Source organism: Anabas testudineus, chromosome 11 (assembly GCF_900324465.2).
Source record: "Anabas testudineus chromosome 11, fAnaTes1.2, whole genome shotgun sequence".
In the NCBI taxonomy this organism is placed as follows: domain Eukaryota; kingdom Metazoa; phylum Chordata; class Actinopteri; order Anabantiformes; family Anabantidae; genus Anabas; species Anabas testudineus.
In genome coordinates, this window is record NC_046620.1 from 7,444,458 (window position 1) to 7,461,971 (window position 17,514).

General features: G+C 40.8%; 1 protein-coding gene across 1 annotated transcript in view; it reads left to right on the forward strand.

Moving 5' to 3' along the window:
- ext1b (exostosin glycosyltransferase 1b) overlaps positions 1 to 15,986 on the forward strand; it is a 95,651-nt gene extending 79,665 nt beyond the window's left edge. The window contains exons 7-11 of the mRNA XM_026347128.1: positions 2,464 to 2,559; positions 8,507 to 8,596; positions 10,064 to 10,224; positions 10,938 to 11,109; positions 12,080 to 15,986. Of these exons, the coding sequence (XP_026202913.1) occupies positions 2,464 to 2,559; positions 8,507 to 8,596; positions 10,064 to 10,224; positions 10,938 to 11,109; positions 12,080 to 12,265 (705 nt within the window). The 3' untranslated portion in view covers positions 12,266 to 15,986. The remainder of the gene's footprint in view (positions 1 to 2,463; positions 2,560 to 8,506; positions 8,597 to 10,063; positions 10,225 to 10,937; positions 11,110 to 12,079) is intronic.
- Positions 15,987 to 17,514: the final 1,528 nt, after the last annotated feature.

Genomic DNA, 17,514 nt, shown 5'->3' on the forward strand with positions numbered 1-17,514 from the left:
TCATTATTTTAATTCATAGTATGTAAAGAAGGGTTCAGGTTTGAGAAAACAATCAGTTCCATCTGTCCTACAAACACATTTGTGTACAAAAAAAAGTTCTGTGGCTCTCTCTGTTATAAAATCCCAGCCACACATCCTGTCAGCTGCACACTTTTACAGAAACATTTCCCCATAATAGCAGGTTAAATGAGTAAACTCTGTGACCCTCTTATTCTTTATGGAGGTGCCTGTGTCTTTGCCTTCTTCCGGCTGTGCATGCAGAGCAGAGAGCCAGGTACCAAACCGTGGTGTTTTCTTCCACTTTCAGCGTACAGAAAAGAGGAGAGCGAAAGGAGGAGGGGTGGGGGGGCTGCTGCTTGGCTTTCCTCGGATGAGGAAAGGGATATAAATAAATGAATGGAAGGGAGAAAATGAAAGAACACAGAGGGTAGGAGGAGGCTAAATTGGACTCAAGAAAGCTTTTAAGGCGCATTCTGACACAGTGGACCTCCTGCTGTGGCTGTGCGTGCTCGTGTGTGAATACATGCATGCGCATTTTGAGAGAAGCATGTTTTTTTTTTTTCTCCCCGCAGCAGATACACCAACAGTTTCTTCACCACTCTCCTCCACCCATGCAGGCATTCATACACAACAACCACCATCAGCACTCTGAGCGGGTTGGTGAGCTGACAGAGACGCCATCTGTCTTCCTAATCAAACAGGACTAGAGGCCTGTACGAGTGGATTAATGTGTTTCTCAGCTGCGAGTGTGTGTGGAGGGATCCAGGCTTGTATACCTGTTGTTATCGTGCAGCAGCACTGTCTCACCCGTGTTCAGCAGAATAACTGATCCCTGTTTTGTGTTTTATCTGTATTCATATTATTACAGTAGGTGATTTTTCAGTCTGCAAACAGCTGTGCATCATCTTTTTCTTACACTAGTGCCACATTTCCATTTACTAACAGGCAGCTGCTGTAGTCACATGCGAACACCTTTACACAGTCTTCCAAATGGTTCTACGCTCATAATGTGGCAGATCCAGTCAGGGTGCAGCGTCCCCGAGGGGAACCGCTGTGTGTGACGTAGTTAATGTCAGAATAATGTGAAACTTCATTGATCCCTGCAGGGAAATTCTTGTGGTTTGCCTCCATCTGGGATGTTTGATGGATGTCAGCTACAGCTATGCACAGTGACACTGGGATGGATTCATTTAGTGGCTTGTTCAAGGACATTTCAGCGGGGCAGATGTTAGCCGAGACACATTAACCCACAGAACAGCACAGGACGAGATGCTGATGATGTGTTCCTATTACTTTATCACCTTAATACTTCATACTTTTGTATTAATTGAATTTTTTTATTTTATTTTAAATAACAGTGTCAAATATGCCAAGGGTTTTTATGTACTTTCCATATTTGTGTGTTTATCAGCCTTCATATTGTGAGAAAGTGATATTCTAATATAAGAAATTTACTGTACACTCTTATACGTGATGTTTATCCTTAAAAGCTAACAACAAGAAATAGACTGAAAACCTGCAGCTTGAATTCTAAAATCACTACATTTTTAAATGTGCTTTTGATGGACACAACTGTCCTATAATGCAGTGCACAATGAAAATGAAGCTAGAAGCAAAAACATGGCAGATGGTGCTGCTACAGCTCCAGGCAAAGCTCCTAAAACAAGTAAATCATGAAAAATATTTTTTTCCAGCTACAAGTAATGTAAAGTATTTGCATTTTCAGTTGGATTTACCTACCTAACCTTTTCTCATCAGTACACGCTACAAGTCCAATAACTCCTCAAATCATAAAGTCTATATTAGCACATAACCTTTACTGCTGAAGTGCAAACTTCAAAGTCCAATAAAAACCAGGACAGAGCTGTTTTTAACCACTTGTAACAGTACGAATGTACATGTAAGTTGTGGTTACATGGTTTAAGTAATGTAACCGTGCTTGAGTCATGTTGTGTGTGTTTCTCATCAAGCATTAATAAGGTCTACTGTCGCACTGCAGTGAATGGGAAAGGTTATCTCCATTCATATTATCAAGTCAGCTGACCTGCAGGTCGATGTACCAGTCATAGAAACCATGATAGGATGGTAGCTGGAGACTCAATTTGAAAAACAATGTGATTGGACGGGGAGCGTACAGATCACGTGGGCTGGAAAATGTGTTTAGCTCCATATCAGGGTTAGAAATGAAACCTGACAATGGGATGCGATTTGCTTTTGGATACAATACAAACCATTCTGGAAGCATAATTGGACGTGTTTTATCACTTCACTTGCCCTTCTGGCTCTGGCTTTAACTCAATCAATTTGTAATAAGGTGACATTTGCTGGCCACGGGCCACGCAAATGTCACATGTTCAGTGGGTTGATTCAGCAACAAGCTGTGTGCTGCCAGTTGTTTTGGATTCAGATACGATGCAGATATTTGACTCGGCTAATGAGACCTTCGTCTATTCTTCCTCTCAGATCATCGTCCTGTGGAACTGTGACAAGCCTCTCCCTGCAAAGCACCGCTGGCCTGCCACCTCAGTGCCCGTCATCGTCATCGAGGGGGAAAATAAGGCAAGTCTCAACACACATACACACACACTCAGTTGTCCTCTCTGTTACCTGAGAGGTGTGACCACTATCATTTCTAATTACACTGCTCATCTAATGCACATTCTCAAAGAAAAAAAAAAAACTACTGTATCTTTTGATTCAGTCGGAGAGTTTCTTGGAGTTAATGAGTTTCGATTTGTGCCACACTGATTCCATTAAAGGACAGTTTGTGTGGTTTTAATTAAAGTTCAGTAATGGGAATAATATACACTGGGAAAAAAAGTGTGGCTTAGAGGCTAATGCACATTGTTAGAAAAGATAAGAAGGCATAAATGTGTAAGTCGTCTACTTGTTTTAAATGTATTTAATGATTTTTACCCTTTACGTTAATCATAACTAAATATCTAATTAAGAAAATTACAAAAAATCTCTCAGGAGAAATGAGTTACAGAGTTTTTGTATATGGTCTAAATATGCACAGTATACATGCCCAGAAGACAACTCACAGCTTTGGTTTTCTAATGACTGAGGTGCTTTTTTTTTTTTTTAATATCTTAAATGTATTGAATAACTCTCTAACATGTTTCATCCACAAAATCTGTGCAGCGTATTCATCCATTTGTAAACTCGGCTTTTTGAGTTTTAAGTTCATCATTTGGTTTACAAAAAAAAAAAAAGTAGAGAAAGCAGAAAATATCCGTCACAGTTTTCATGGTGATGTCTGTAAACATCTTAAATACCTGTAGCTTAGAAGTCGTGGAGCCAGGTGATGTTTTTTTGCTTAAAAAATTATTAAGTTACATATAAAATATTTACTTTGGGCTTTGACATTTTTTCGTTTCTTCGCGAGTCGACCCTCGAGCAAGACACACGCATACCTCAGTGGCATTTATTATGACAGCCTTATTAGGCTTTTTACGTTGAAGACTCTGCCCTGTGGAGGGGTTTCTGTGCTTATCTTAGCCTCCCTGTGACCTCTGCTTGTACAAGTCAAAGGTCGCACATGGACACACATGGAGACGTGTCGGTAAATACTGACTCGAGCTAAGTTCCACTGTTTTAGAAAAGCTTGTTTAAGGCTTTTTGAGATGAAGGAACCAGCATCTGGTGGCTCATCTGTATTCGGAGACATCAGACTCATCCGCCGATTTCCTCTCCCTCCCTGCTCACAAGGACTTAACTTCACCTGCCAATCAGAGAAAGTGGTTTTCACATCAGTGTCAGTCACCCGGCGGCAGGCTGGCTTTATGGTTTACCTCTCCACGTGGCTCTGAGTGGTTTCTCCCAAGCTGTCAATCACAGCGGGAGGTCAGTGTGCCACTGTGTGTCCATAAAAAGTGAGCAGAACAGGCTTAGTGTACAGGCTGTGTGTGTGTCTGTGTGCACGCCAGACAGCCTGTGGTTTGTTGTGGTTGTAACGGGTTCTGTGTTTACCGTGGCGAGCCAAGCTGTGTTCCTCCACCCCACAGAGGGAGAGAGGGAGAATATTTTCATCCCTCTCGCCTTCTTTCCTGCCACTTTATTCCATATCCCTTCTCTTTCCTCTCTTTCTCCCATCTTTAAGCTTTTTTTTTTTTTTTAAACATATTACTTTATTACTGCTTCATCCTCTCTTATCTCCTATGTTTTGTTTTTGCTCCTCTCAGGACTCAAACGTTACTGTGTTGAATGATACGTCTGGTCATATTCTGTATTGTTGTAATTATATATGTAGCTAAAACCTGACATGCAATATCATATTAGTTTGTGCCATAGAGCTGTTATTTTCCCAGAAATATAAAATCAGCGACCCACGCTAATGCACTTGATGATATGTAGTTTATTTCCACTGCAGCCCTCATTCGTAGTCCTGCTGCTGTAAAGTGAAATCAGTCCACAACATTTGCACGGCCTTTTATTGAAACACGAGTACAATTTGTGTCCTGTTTTTTAAAGTTTTGTGTCTTCAGGAGGAGCTGACGAGCTGTGAAACAGACGTGGTAACGTTGTTAGCTTTTCATGGGATTTGTTTTGAATGAGAAAAACACAAACACCAACCGTATCCTTTTACCCATGTTTCCCTTTTTTCCTCCCTCTGTCCTTCCTGCTGTCATCCTCTCTGTCTCTCTGGCATGCCGGCCAAGAAGCTGGTTTATGAGTGTCGGTTTAAGCCGTGTGAGAATCCCAGCAGCTCTTAATATGGTCGACACACACTGGTGGTCCTCCTCTCGCCTCTCTCTCTCTCTCTCTCTCTGCTGCTGTCCTTTAGAGAGGAGGTGAAGTGCTGGAGGCAGATTCCTGCTGTAAGAGCTCACATTCCTGGAGAGAACCAGGATGCCCCAGGCTAATATGTCGCACTCCTAACATTACAAACCATCTGGGGTTTGGAAACACCAGCCTCTCATCCTCTCTTTGTCTCTTTTCACTTTTTCCCGTTTGTCTCGCTGTCACTTCTTCCCCCTCCTGTCTCCTTACTTCATCGCTGGTATTTTCTGTGTCGCATTGTAGAAGAAAACAAGTGGAAAACATGTAGGACAGAGATGGGAATGCTTTGTTTTTTGTCTTCCTGCCTGCAGGAGATTAAAGCAGTAATGATGACACTTGAAATGAGAGGGAGGTTACAGCCTCTCCACTCTCATTTTCTCTCTGCTTTTCCTTCATCTGTGAACACAACTGTCACTCGCGCACATCGGCTCGTTCACCCCGATGCAATAAGAGCAACAGTAAAAAGGTTCGGCACTGCCTCTGCAGTGTTTAGCACCAACAGAGTTGTGAAGAGGGAGCAAGAAAGGCAGATAGGGAGATGTAAATCAAAGCTGTGGATGTGACCTCAATCCCAATTTACCAGTTTAACTTTATTTTTCCTAATTCCTCATCACAGAATAAAAACATGTTTCTACCGAAGTTTGAATCCATGGTGTATCAAAATAAGATTAAAAAAAAAAAGAAATTCATCTTGGTGCATCAACACATCAAAAACATGATATCAAACGAATTTAAGCTCTTTAAACTGCAGATATCTTAAATACAATTGTATTTGATATGCTGCTAGCTAATGGCTTTAGACATTAAAACTACTTTGATGCATGTGAGCTTAGTCTACTCTCCTTTATTTACATGTTTAAATAAATTTGAAATACATATACATGTATAGATTTGTTTATTATTTATAAAATCACTCAAATTAAAATTATTAGAACAAAAAACTCAATTTGATCAATTTAAATGTGTTCGATCAACCTGTTAATAAACCAGTCAGCCGTTTATTGGTTATTTTTCTAGTTCATCTCTCTGTAATCTTCATCAAATTTAGCGTTGAAGAATTAAATTCTGCCAAAAATTGATATTTTATATATAACTTAGTTTCTAACAAATGCACAATTCATCATAGACAACCGTTAAGACATCAGGTGAATTAATATAGGAACACATGATAAACATCATACCGCTCTTAGGGGTTTGTGTTGTTTTCCACTGTATTGTTAATTTAAAGCTTTATGATGGTCATGAGTTCAACACCTCTTTTTATCATAGTAAACTAGTTTGGCTTGGGGCTGTAGATCAAATCAAACAAACAATTTGAAGTCATCACCTTAGGAATGACGGACATTTTTCACTATGAGATTTTAAAAGCTGAAGGGCGAGTAGATGATTAAAGGAATGATTGATAACAAGCCTGAAACAGTAATTCGTAACTCGGCATGTTCTTGCATTTTTCTTGGCGTTTGTTGCTGCCCACAGCTGTAGGAGCGACGAAGACCTGTTGCGTGAGCTCACTGCTGGAGCGCAGCAGGCCGACAATGTCGGGTGTTTACAGGGAAAAAAGGGGTCAAGCCTGACTATTCTTAAATGTAAATGCAACAGCTTTTCAGTGCAGGTGGTGTTTTAAAGAGCATGTATTCTTACAAAGGCCTGACCTTCACAGCAGTGCTGAATAACACGCTTTCCAGGGCCTGTGTGTGTGTGTGTGTGTGTGTGTATAGACCATGTATCTGCTTGTGTTTGTGTGTCTACATCCATTAGAGCTGTGCCTTCATGAGCCCATTCTTGTTTGTGTGGGAGGTACTTTGAGTTCGAGCACACATCCAGCTTACAATACACACAAATACTCTTTGTCAATGAGAAGCTGCTGTTTTCTCATCCGAGCGCCTTTCATCACAGCAACAGACCAAAGACTCCCTGTCTAAGTATCCTCAGTATCCTCAAGATGTTGATTTTCCCATCCACCCACCAGACCCCAACCACCATCACTCTCTGCTTTCAGTAAATATCTGAACTGTCTCTTTGCAGTTTGGTTTCATCTGATGTTTAATACCATATACATAGTGTGTCTTCAGCAGTGGAGGAGAAGTAAATAGGTGCCATATGCAGGGCACATGACTCACACTGTATGTTTCTCCTTGTGGTTATATGCTTTTATTGATTTCAAAGAGAAGGGGATCTCTGTAGCAGTAATGGAAGCTCCAAGACTTGAAAACGACAGGGAGCAGCATGCAGGAAAGCACTGATCATTGGCTTGTCTCTTCTGCTGCTCTTTCTTTGTGCTCAGGCTTTCTGGTGCTGTCCTGAATCCCATGAATTTATGAGCAGCAATTAAAAATACATACGGTAGATATTGGAAGCAAAAGGAGTTTTTATTCTAAAATTCATGTCAAGGTGAGGCTCTCTTTACCAGTGGCCCTACTCTCTAGCCCTTACCAATGGTTGTGAGCTGTGGATAGGAGCTCAACAAATAAGAACTTTATGCGGCAGGGTTCATCTTTGGAGCATATACAAAGTGGCAAGAGAAAGTATGTGAACCTTTTGGAATTTCATGGTTTTCTGCATTGGCTTGTCAAAACGTCTCTGTACGACACGACTGAGGACTTTGAAAGAGAGGACTCCAACCTCCCCCTTGTGCCATTTAGCACATCTGGACGAGGGAGAGTATGTTAGGATCCGGTTTAAAAGTTGTTGGGAGACTCTTAAAAAAATCAAACTGGAGATGATCTGAATTCTTAAGTTTTACTCTTGCAGCAAGGGAGCACACAGCAACACGTTGCATGCGTCTGCTCACAGACCGACTAGTTACAGCGTCTTTTATACAGACTTTAAATCACACATTTCTCAAACAGGCCACAGTCCCAAAGTGTCTCCATTTGTAGATTGTTTGCCAAACTTTAGCTGGTGAATTTCTAAAGTCTTCAAATCACTTTTCAGCTTTATGTAAATCAACAATTCTTCATTGTTGATCCTCTGAAGGCTCCTTTTGGCGAGGCATGGCTCACATAAGATCATTCTGTTTGTGCGTAGCAGGCTCAAAAAGTTTTTGTTAAAGGAGGTACATTATATTTGTTAATACTCTCGACTTAGATGAAGATCAGATCACATGTTATCACAAATTAATGCAGATAACCATGAAAATCCAAAAGGCTCACCTACCTTTTCTTGCCACTGGGCGTTTTTAGTGTCTTTCAGCTTGTTTAGGTTTTTCCGTTTCTCTAAAAACTGAAGACTGAAAACAGAATGACTAAAGCTAGTCTCTAGGATGCATTTTAAAATGGTGTCTACTTAGCTTAAAATTTGGTAGCTGAGAAATAAGTTGCATGAGTCAACATAAAAAAAAAGTTCTTATTAAAAATAAATCCATCCCTGGATATTACATATAATATCAAATAATTAGAAAGAAGCACTCCTGATATGTTTCCATGGAAACACTATCATGTTCAATCAAGTTCAATGGAAGCTGTCGTCTGTGTGATTCAACACCTCCACACCGTCAGTCTATAATATATGCAGTGTGATGAGAGAAGGGACAACATGTACAAGACTTCAGTCCTCCTCCTTTTTCTTTTCAGATGTTTCCCACTGATTTCAGTTCTGCATTTGTGCCTTCAACATGCTCGATCCAATCAAATCATCATGAATTAATGCTGTTTAAGAGGAGAATCCTGACGTCCTCATTTTAACGATGTGGTTTTAATCCTCTGTGCTGTTTCTTCCCCTGCAGGTGATGAGCAGCCGCTTTTTGCCCTACGAGACCATCGTGACCGACGCTGTCCTCAGCCTGGATGAGGACACAGTGTTGTCCACCACAGAGGTATCTTGTAATATAATAAATAAAATAGAGTCGAACTGCACATTTCTTCCATCTCTCTCTCTGTTCCCTTCTTCCCACCCTCAATAGGCCGGTCCTCTTGAGACGAAACTAAGTTGCAAACTCTCTCAATCGCATTTTCTCTCAATCTTTTATCTCTTCCTGTTTGTCCCGGGTGTTTTCAAGTTATCACACTGCAACTAGATTTTTAAATCGCCTAAACTGCTCAAACTTTAATTCCCAGGGCCTTATCTTCTCCCTCTTCTCATGTGCCTTTCTTTCCTCCTCCTCTCTCTCTCTCTCCCTCTTCTTCTTTCACCTCGTCTTTTTTGATGCTTTTACTCATTCTCTAGCTCTCAAATCCCCTTTTCAAGAGTAGGCGCTGTTCTGGGCATTTTTGTTGCACATGCTGTTGGGACTGTTCCTGTTTTTCCCGTGGACATGTTCTGGCGCGGCACCATGGGAAGCCAGATGCTGCTTTGAACAGTGTAGAATGAGATCTCATAAAGGCTGTTTGTGTGGAGAATCAAGATGGCAAGGCAGACCTGGCATCCGATACAAAATCCATCCCCAAAAAAGCAAATCGACCCATGATTCTCCCATAAAGACAATTGGATCATGAACACAAACAATCCCAAAAGTTTAAGACCTGAAGTAACATCACTGCAAGTGGAAGTTAAAAAAGTAAATAAGGCCAAAATACCATCACAGTTTGCTAAAAAGGCCTTCCTACCCAATCACCCATCACATAATACCGTGGGAGAGGCATCTTTGGCTTCTTTGTAGCTTTCCATTTACCTTTAACTGAATCATTTGGAGGATAAGAGTTGTCCTTCAAAATAAAGTTCTTCAGAATGAATTTCCAAATTATAGTCAGACATGCTATCAGTCTGTATTTTCTCGTGTTAGATAGAAATGCTGCGTATTATGGTGGTTTTTAACTTGAGTATTCATCAATTTAAACACTCTTTCGGTGTAGTATGGTGTGTTAATATGTGGTGCAATGGAGAGCTGGCTGTTTGCAAAGTCACTGAGTCCTTTTTGATGTTTTCGTCTTAATTATTTGATAGAATACTTTGATCGTCACCACCAGAAGTTGGCTGCAGGCAGCTGCATAGGAAAGACAGCTCTGTGTTTGATGAGGTTTTTCCTCTGTTGTATTTTTGCTGAAGTGTGTTTGAGTGAGCAGTTCCTTTATTATTTCTCCCTGTGGTCTATTTCTCACTAATACATACTGTAAATAGATACAGAGAGGTCAAAATTACATAATTCAACAACATTAATCTCTAATTCTTTTTTTTTTTCTATGTGGGAACATGTTTTAGTTCAGATAGCTTTATTAATGCTTAATTCATTACTAATACTGTACTAATAACAATTAAACTAACAAGTCACCATTTACACATATAATAAATGTTCCAAATATCAAGTTCTGCATCCCAACATAAAAGCGTATCTCTCTCTGTCCAGGTGGACTTTGCCTTCACAGTCTGGCAGAGCTTTCCAGAGCGAATCGTAGGTTACCCCGCCCGTAGCCACTTCTGGGACAGCAACAAGGAGCGCTGGGGCTACACCTCCAAATGGACCAACGATTATTCAATGGTGCTGACTGGGGCCGCCATCTACCACAGGTATAGCAACCACTTCACATTATCTCTCCTCTGATTTCTCAAACTTTGTTCCACTATGGTACAGCTGTTTACCACCATGTGAAGCGGCTCCGACTGTTTTGCTCTGCTCTGCAGTTTTCTTTCATGCTCCTTACTTCTGTTCAGTTCCCCTTTTGTTATACAAGGATCACAGCTCTGCTCTGCTCTGCTCTCCAGTGTTCAGTTGTCTTCTTTTTGATTCAACACTTTGATGCAGTGATCTGTAGATTATGAAAGTAGGCGTGATGTTCAGCGTAGCACAGCCTCAGGAAACAGTGTTTTGACACCGGGTGTGTTTTATCCAAAAAATGTCAATTTGTCTGCTACACACTGTTCCACAGTTCCTGCATTTTGTTAAACTACAGACTTGTCAGCTTTAATATGGCTTCACCCAGCTGTGATGGGAGCAGACCATTAAACTGAAGTCAGCCAATCCCTGCAGCCGAACGCTTAATCACTTTCAATAAGTCAGTCATTCAATCCATCCAGGGACGTAAGAATTAGTCAGTAGCGCAAAGAAATAGGACTAAATGCAGTTCAACCCAAAGGCTTCAACTTGGAACACAAAGGGGTTTAAAAGATGTGATGCATTTATACACATTATGTGTTGCTTTTTGTAAGGTCTGAAATTGTGTGATCATTGTGACGTTTTTGATCATGGTCTCATTTGATCTGCTTTGTGTTTTCTCTTTCAGGTATTACCATTACCTGTACACCAACTATTTGCCCACTAGTCTAAAGAGCATGGTGGACCAGCTGGCCAACTGTGAGGACATCCTGATGAACTTCCTGGTATCTGCTGTGACCAAGCTGCCACCCATCAAGGTCACACAGAAGAAACAGTATAAGGAGACCATGATGGGCCAGGTAAGAGTGTATGGAAACCCCGCTCATTAGTAGATCCATGTCGTTTTTATGAATATTTTATGTAGATGACTCATTAAAAGAGCTTGTAACCAAAACAGGGCTGCTGCCAGTTGAGAAAATTGGTCTGCATTAAAGAAAACCTCATTCCACAATATTATGGAACTAGTAACAATTTTACAACCTTGGATGTGAAACTACCACATTACATAATCCTCTTTAATTTTGTCCTTTTCATAAATTGTTATTCATCCTGAACTCACAATTTATGGTCTTTCCGCTGGAGCGAACTCTTGCTGCTTTATAAATTATTCTTTTAAAACTCTTTGGTGCAGTCCGTGGGTAAACAAGATCAGTCACTAACAGCAGAAAGAAGTAATGTCATTCTAAAATTAGAACATGATCCAGCTGATGATTTATTGAGAAAAACCTACGCCGTCATCATTCAGTAATGGTTTTCTCTTGTCACTGTTGCTGACGCTGGACTATGACTAAATGAAAGAATGCAGGTGATCGTCTCCAATCGTCTTTTTCATGCAGGCAGAACGTCCCCTTCCTGCCTGGGATGTAAAGCTGTGTTATTTTTCTGGTGTACCACCCATTATGTTCCAAATGTGTCACAGTTGATTTTAAGGTGGATCATAAGTAAAGTTAAAAGTAAAAATGCAGTATTTTTTGTTTTTTTCATACAACTAAATTGTCAGTATTTAGGTCAGTTTTGTGAAGCGTACATTTCTACTACTATGACTTACACTGGCACAAATCCGCACCTTTTACACATGTAACCATCACTATTAGCAAATTCTTTCAATTGTTTCTCCATTATTTACACTACCTATTGCAGCAGTTATCTCTTTAACTATTTAGACTCCGCTTGCTTGCTAATGACTTTATTATTTATTATTAAAACACTGATATGATTCTAAAACTGTTCTTTTGTCTCCTTTCCCCCCCTCTTCTTCTTTTCCAACAGTCTTCAAGGGCTTCTCGGTGGGCCGATCCAGACCACTTTGCCCAGCGACAGACCTGCATGAATAAGTTTGCCAGCTGGTTTGGCGCTATGCCGTTGGTCCACTCACAGATGAGACTGGACCCAGTCCTGTTCAAGGACCAGGTCTCCATCCTCCGCAAGAAATACAGGGACATAGAGAGGCTCTGACAGGACCGGCGCCCCCTCTGGGGAGACCCCACGCAGGGGGAGGCGCGAGAGAGAGACTCTGGAGGGTAGAAGCAGTAGTAGGACTACACCAGGATGAACAGGGAGCGACAACGCTCTGTCTTCCACCCAGCACATTGCCAATGACCACAGCGCTGCTGCTGCCAGGACTTGATGCGGGAAGGGATGAATAGGAAACAAGCAGATGGCGCTTGGATTTGAAAAAACGCAAACAAAAAAACGCAAACATACAGACAAAGAGGAATACACAAAGTGATGGACACGCCAAACAGTGCTGTATGTTTCACAAATGTGCAAACACACAGCACACACTACTGACAAAGAACTCTTGGATAGAATATTTTTTTGTACAACATGAACAAGGACGACATCGACTTTCCTGCTCTCTCGGCACATTTGCAGGATGGTAGAAGAGGAAGAGGGAAGGTGTCTGTGATCACATACCTGGCAACCTCACCACAAATCCTACTTTTCAACCCTTGCAACCCTCCCTTGTCTGCATCAGGACATAATACTGGACTCACTACCAAACTCCTGCTTTTATAGCCTGGGAAACTCTGTTCTTTAGTTGATTTGATTTCTGTACAAATCAGCTCTCTGGTATCACTGTTGACCCTCTTTCCCCCTGCGAGACGTTTTGAATCACAGCGTCAGTTTATTATTTTCGTTTTCAAGACAGAAAAAGTAAATAGCAGTGTCCAAGCTGTTATTACAAGGTTTTCATAGCAAAGCGGCCATTATTTCCTGATATTTTCAGCTATCGTCACATCTTCTTGAGCCTGAAGTCTGAAAACATCCTGTCTGTCATATCCCTGGCTCATTCCATTGATGTGCCAATATGGCTTTTATAATGGTCTATCTGCTTCCCTGTTATCACCGAAATAAGTTAGAAAAACATCTCGTTTCATATCCCATTTTCCTCTCGTACTCACCACAGCAGTTATACTTTTCTCATCTTTTTTTTTTCACTTACTTTCATCATCTTTTATTTTCGCCTTCAAACTCTGTACTTTCACTCTTCCATGTGTGTGTGTGTGTGTGTGTGTGTGTGTGTGCGTGCGCGTGTGTGTGTACAGAGCCTTGAAAAGTTGGCTCATCCAACCATAAGCTCAGACGGAGTACATTTTCCCTTCGCAGGAATGAGCGAAATGAACATTTCTGGATGAAATGGAGCAGAACGTTGCATTCTAACCAGACTTGTTTCGCCCATTTATTTCTTCCTGCATGGCCTCAGAGCACTACCCTTACAGGGAGAAAAATCTAAGACCATTGCAGGTCTTTAGTGGCCAACGTCATTTCACAGGATTTTTAACGCTGAGCGCATCAGGGCCGTTTTACCTTCTGGGTCTGCCTTTAAAGTTGTTTATTGTACATTAGGTTGCCCACATCAGTTTGAGATGCTTAGATTCTACTCATGAGTCTGATGTAGTCTCCTGCCGCCATGACGTTTGTTTTTGTTTGTTTTATTTTTGACGTATCAGACAAGTTCTGTTTAATACCTTTGACCTGGTGGCTGATGCTAGAATTGGGAGGACAGCTTTGCGCCAACACCCTCTCTCCAATTTCACCCCGACTGTGGTCATGCTTGTCTGTTACTTTTACCAGTTGCTCCCATCGCTACCATATACACATTAAACCGCCTGACATTTTGCACCTTACATTACCTTACTGGTATTGGACAACCAATCAAATTGCTAAAATAACTAGTTATCTCCACCTTTAATTGATCATTTTAAAAAGAGTGGCTGTCTGATAAAATGGCTGGCTCGTAGCTGATTTTGCTAAACGTTGTTATTAGGTCTTCATGCAGCCAATGGCACAAACGGTCCACTCACACATTTAGTTGAGACATTTGAATGAAAGCGGCATGCTTTTAGTGGCCTTTCTGTCAGGCAGGCATTCAGCAAAATGTCTCAGCCAAAGCTCTTTAGTGTGTGTGCTAATCAGTAGCTGTCATCAACATCGTCAGTATCGGTGTCACATTCAATTACTTTGAGGATTTTTCCATTTGTTTATATTTTGTGCTACAAAGTTTATGTAAAATGTATTTCAAAGCCTTTACAGTATCAGCAAAGGTGACAAGAAAAGTCATATCCAAATACTGCTACAGCAGAGCCACTCTGTTTCAGCACATAGCTATCATATCTAGCAGGACTGTCTTTTTTACTCGTGTGTATTTACATTCTGAGACTTTAGGTTTGTAATTTGTTTACTAGAAGGGATTTATGATCTCATGTTTGATCATCAACTGTATGTGATTCTGGGAAAAACATACTCTTCACTTGGTCTGTATCTGGATCTTATTTCATCTTCACAGAACCATACTGTCTATATCAAGCCTTTTATGTCTTATTGTTTGAATCACTGTTGTTGATCATCTCAAGAGAACCATGTCCCCCAGCTTTGCAAAAAAAAAAAAAAGAGAGACACCACCCATTTCAAATCCCTGCAAAACACTGTACATAGATATATTTATTTTTGGGGAAAAAAATACTGTGTACGATTTGAGATGACATGGTGAGAACATAAGACTGATCCTGCATCGCTGAGGGAAGTTAATGGTATTTATTCAGTTTATTTTTTACACGCTGTGCACATTAATCCATACCCATATACAGCTCATATTATGTTTCACTTTGCATTGGTTTTCCAGGAAAATGTCTATCACACTCTCTCATACAGAACTCCCCAAGAGGGAGATAACTTTTCCGAGTCATAGTAGAGTTTTAACTCATGAGAAAAAAAAAACTGCATACGCCAGTGATCTAGAATTGGTTTGGGCCACACCATCTTTGCTCTCCACAGGAGTCAAATTGCAAAGTCCCAATAAAAACCACGCCAACTGAAACATGGAAAATAATAAGCAGCTGGGTCCCCTGTACCAGATGGAAACATTTTCAGATTCCGCTCTAACATCTCCCCCAATGCATTACAATAATGGGTCTGAGGCTGTGACAGTTGTGTTTAAATTACCTCGTTCACAGCTTGGTTTCAGGTCAGATAACTTGGCAACAGAAAGTGCCCCATCTTTCAGTTGGCGTGAGCTCAGTCAGAGTGTGACGGATGTGAGCTAGGCCATAAGGAAAACCTCTGCATCCACAAAAATGCCTCTGTTATGTCTGTCATTTGATCAGGGGGAACATTATGCAAGTTATCATTGTGTGCTTCAACACAGATGGGAGAAGGTTTACCCAAAACGTGCCAGGCAGTTGGTGTTTGTAGTGGCGATGGCGTGGGTTCTGGAAACTAGTCTGTTCTTAATTTGTGCCTTTTATCAACATTTGAGTTCTTGACATGCCGAGCACTGTCTGTCCTAGACTTGTTATTTCCAGTAGACGGGCAGCAATAGCACCATGTACAGGGACTGATATCCCTGCCTTCATACACTGGATGAGTCACAGCTTCCATTCCCTTATTATAACACCCTGTTTTCATCTTTGTGTTTGGACACTGTTGCCAAGGCAGCAACGCATGACCACTTCCTGTTTGTGATTATTTATCAGTGACTGGCTGTCTCACATTACCAATCAGCAGTAATATCTGTTGATCTGTGAGGATTCGGTCAAGCCCAGCTGTCCTAATGCCTTCTCCTCCCTCCTACCTTGTAATTAACAGAAGACTTTTATAGAGGTCACAAATGAAATAGATAAATGCCAATTTTGTAAGAATGATTTATAAAAAATAAACTCATATTTGATTATAACTGATTCTCTGTGTGTTTTCAACAAATAATTTCCAATCTTATTCTCATAGAATATTGTTTTACATGTTGTCTGGTGTAAATTCGTGCTTAGCTAGTCTCGTGTGTGCTCAAACTACTGGAATATCCTGGATTTTATTTGCAGTAAAGACTGTCAGTAACTGAAAACTGGAATTAAATAATCAGATTCAAACTCTTAACCAATAGGAGTTTAAGTAACCTACCCCTACCTACCTACTGACACGGATATTCAGGAGGGAATCATTCCACCCTTGAAAATCTACTTTTCTAGCACCAAATTGTAGAAAGGAAAAGGAAATTAACGTATTTTGGTATTCGATCAGCATCAATATCAAAAGGTTTCAAACAATACTTAGTCCCACTAATTAGCGACATTGTAAATCATGTTTGAACAGAAGTAACACATTGTATTACTACTGTTACTATAATTTGGAAAATAATCTTACTTATTGACACGTTATTGACACAACCTTGTTAGATGACTCACTATCAGCACAAGCTCATTTGTCTGGGACAAGCAGAGTGGTACAAAAAACTCTACTTCACACTAAGCGTAAAAGAAACATCAAGCTTTAGCCTCAACTCCTTCAGACTCAAGAACCAAGTGTGCACAATTTGCACAGCAAATCATCAGACAAGCGTCTTTTAAATTGCTGCCAAACTACAGTGTGACTGTCAGTCTCATCGCCTACGCACTGTCTAAGGCCAAGTTAAAGAACAGGACAAATTGTGAACACCCAAAAGTAGATAAAAAACCATTAACAAAGGCAATAGGGAGAAAATTATAGGATATTATATGTAGCGTATTCATTATTTCCTGAACACCGACACTGTAGCAACATGATAAGAGGGTATGCTGACACAAGGACTGATGGTTTACATTTGTGCTTGCTTTTGTGCTCACACTGTCAACATCAGAGAGTATCCCTGCACACTTTTATCCGCTTCATCATTTGCGACAGAGTGTGCATGGACAAGTACTCAGCCCCTGACCCCTGCCTCCTCTGAATGAGCACACACTCCATTTGTAAAGTAATAATAGTCCCTCAATGCTGCATTGCCCTCGGAGATATAATAACCACCCCTGTATTAGACCACTGAGGAGGGGTTTATTAGTCACTACTCAGAGCATTGATTTTTTTCTACTCTGCTGAAAGCCTCCAGTGCTGCATCTGTCCTTCTGCATCTCCCTGAGGACAATAGCCTCATAACACATCTTAGATATGACCCCAGCTTGGATCTGAATTATTAAACACACCCATATCAAACACTGATATTGTCATGCATATCTTTGACCTGACAGTGGTGCCATATGAGCAAGTGTACGTGTGTGTAACTGTATGTGTGCACATGTGCTCAGATATGAGCTTGTGTTTCATGTTTGCAGCCCAGTGTGAATTCTTGCTCTCTCTCTTACTACCTCTTTCTGTTCTCACTTGTAAACAACACTTACTTTAATTTGTGGGTGAAAATACAAATGGAGACCAAAAGCTACTTTAGCTGGACTGGC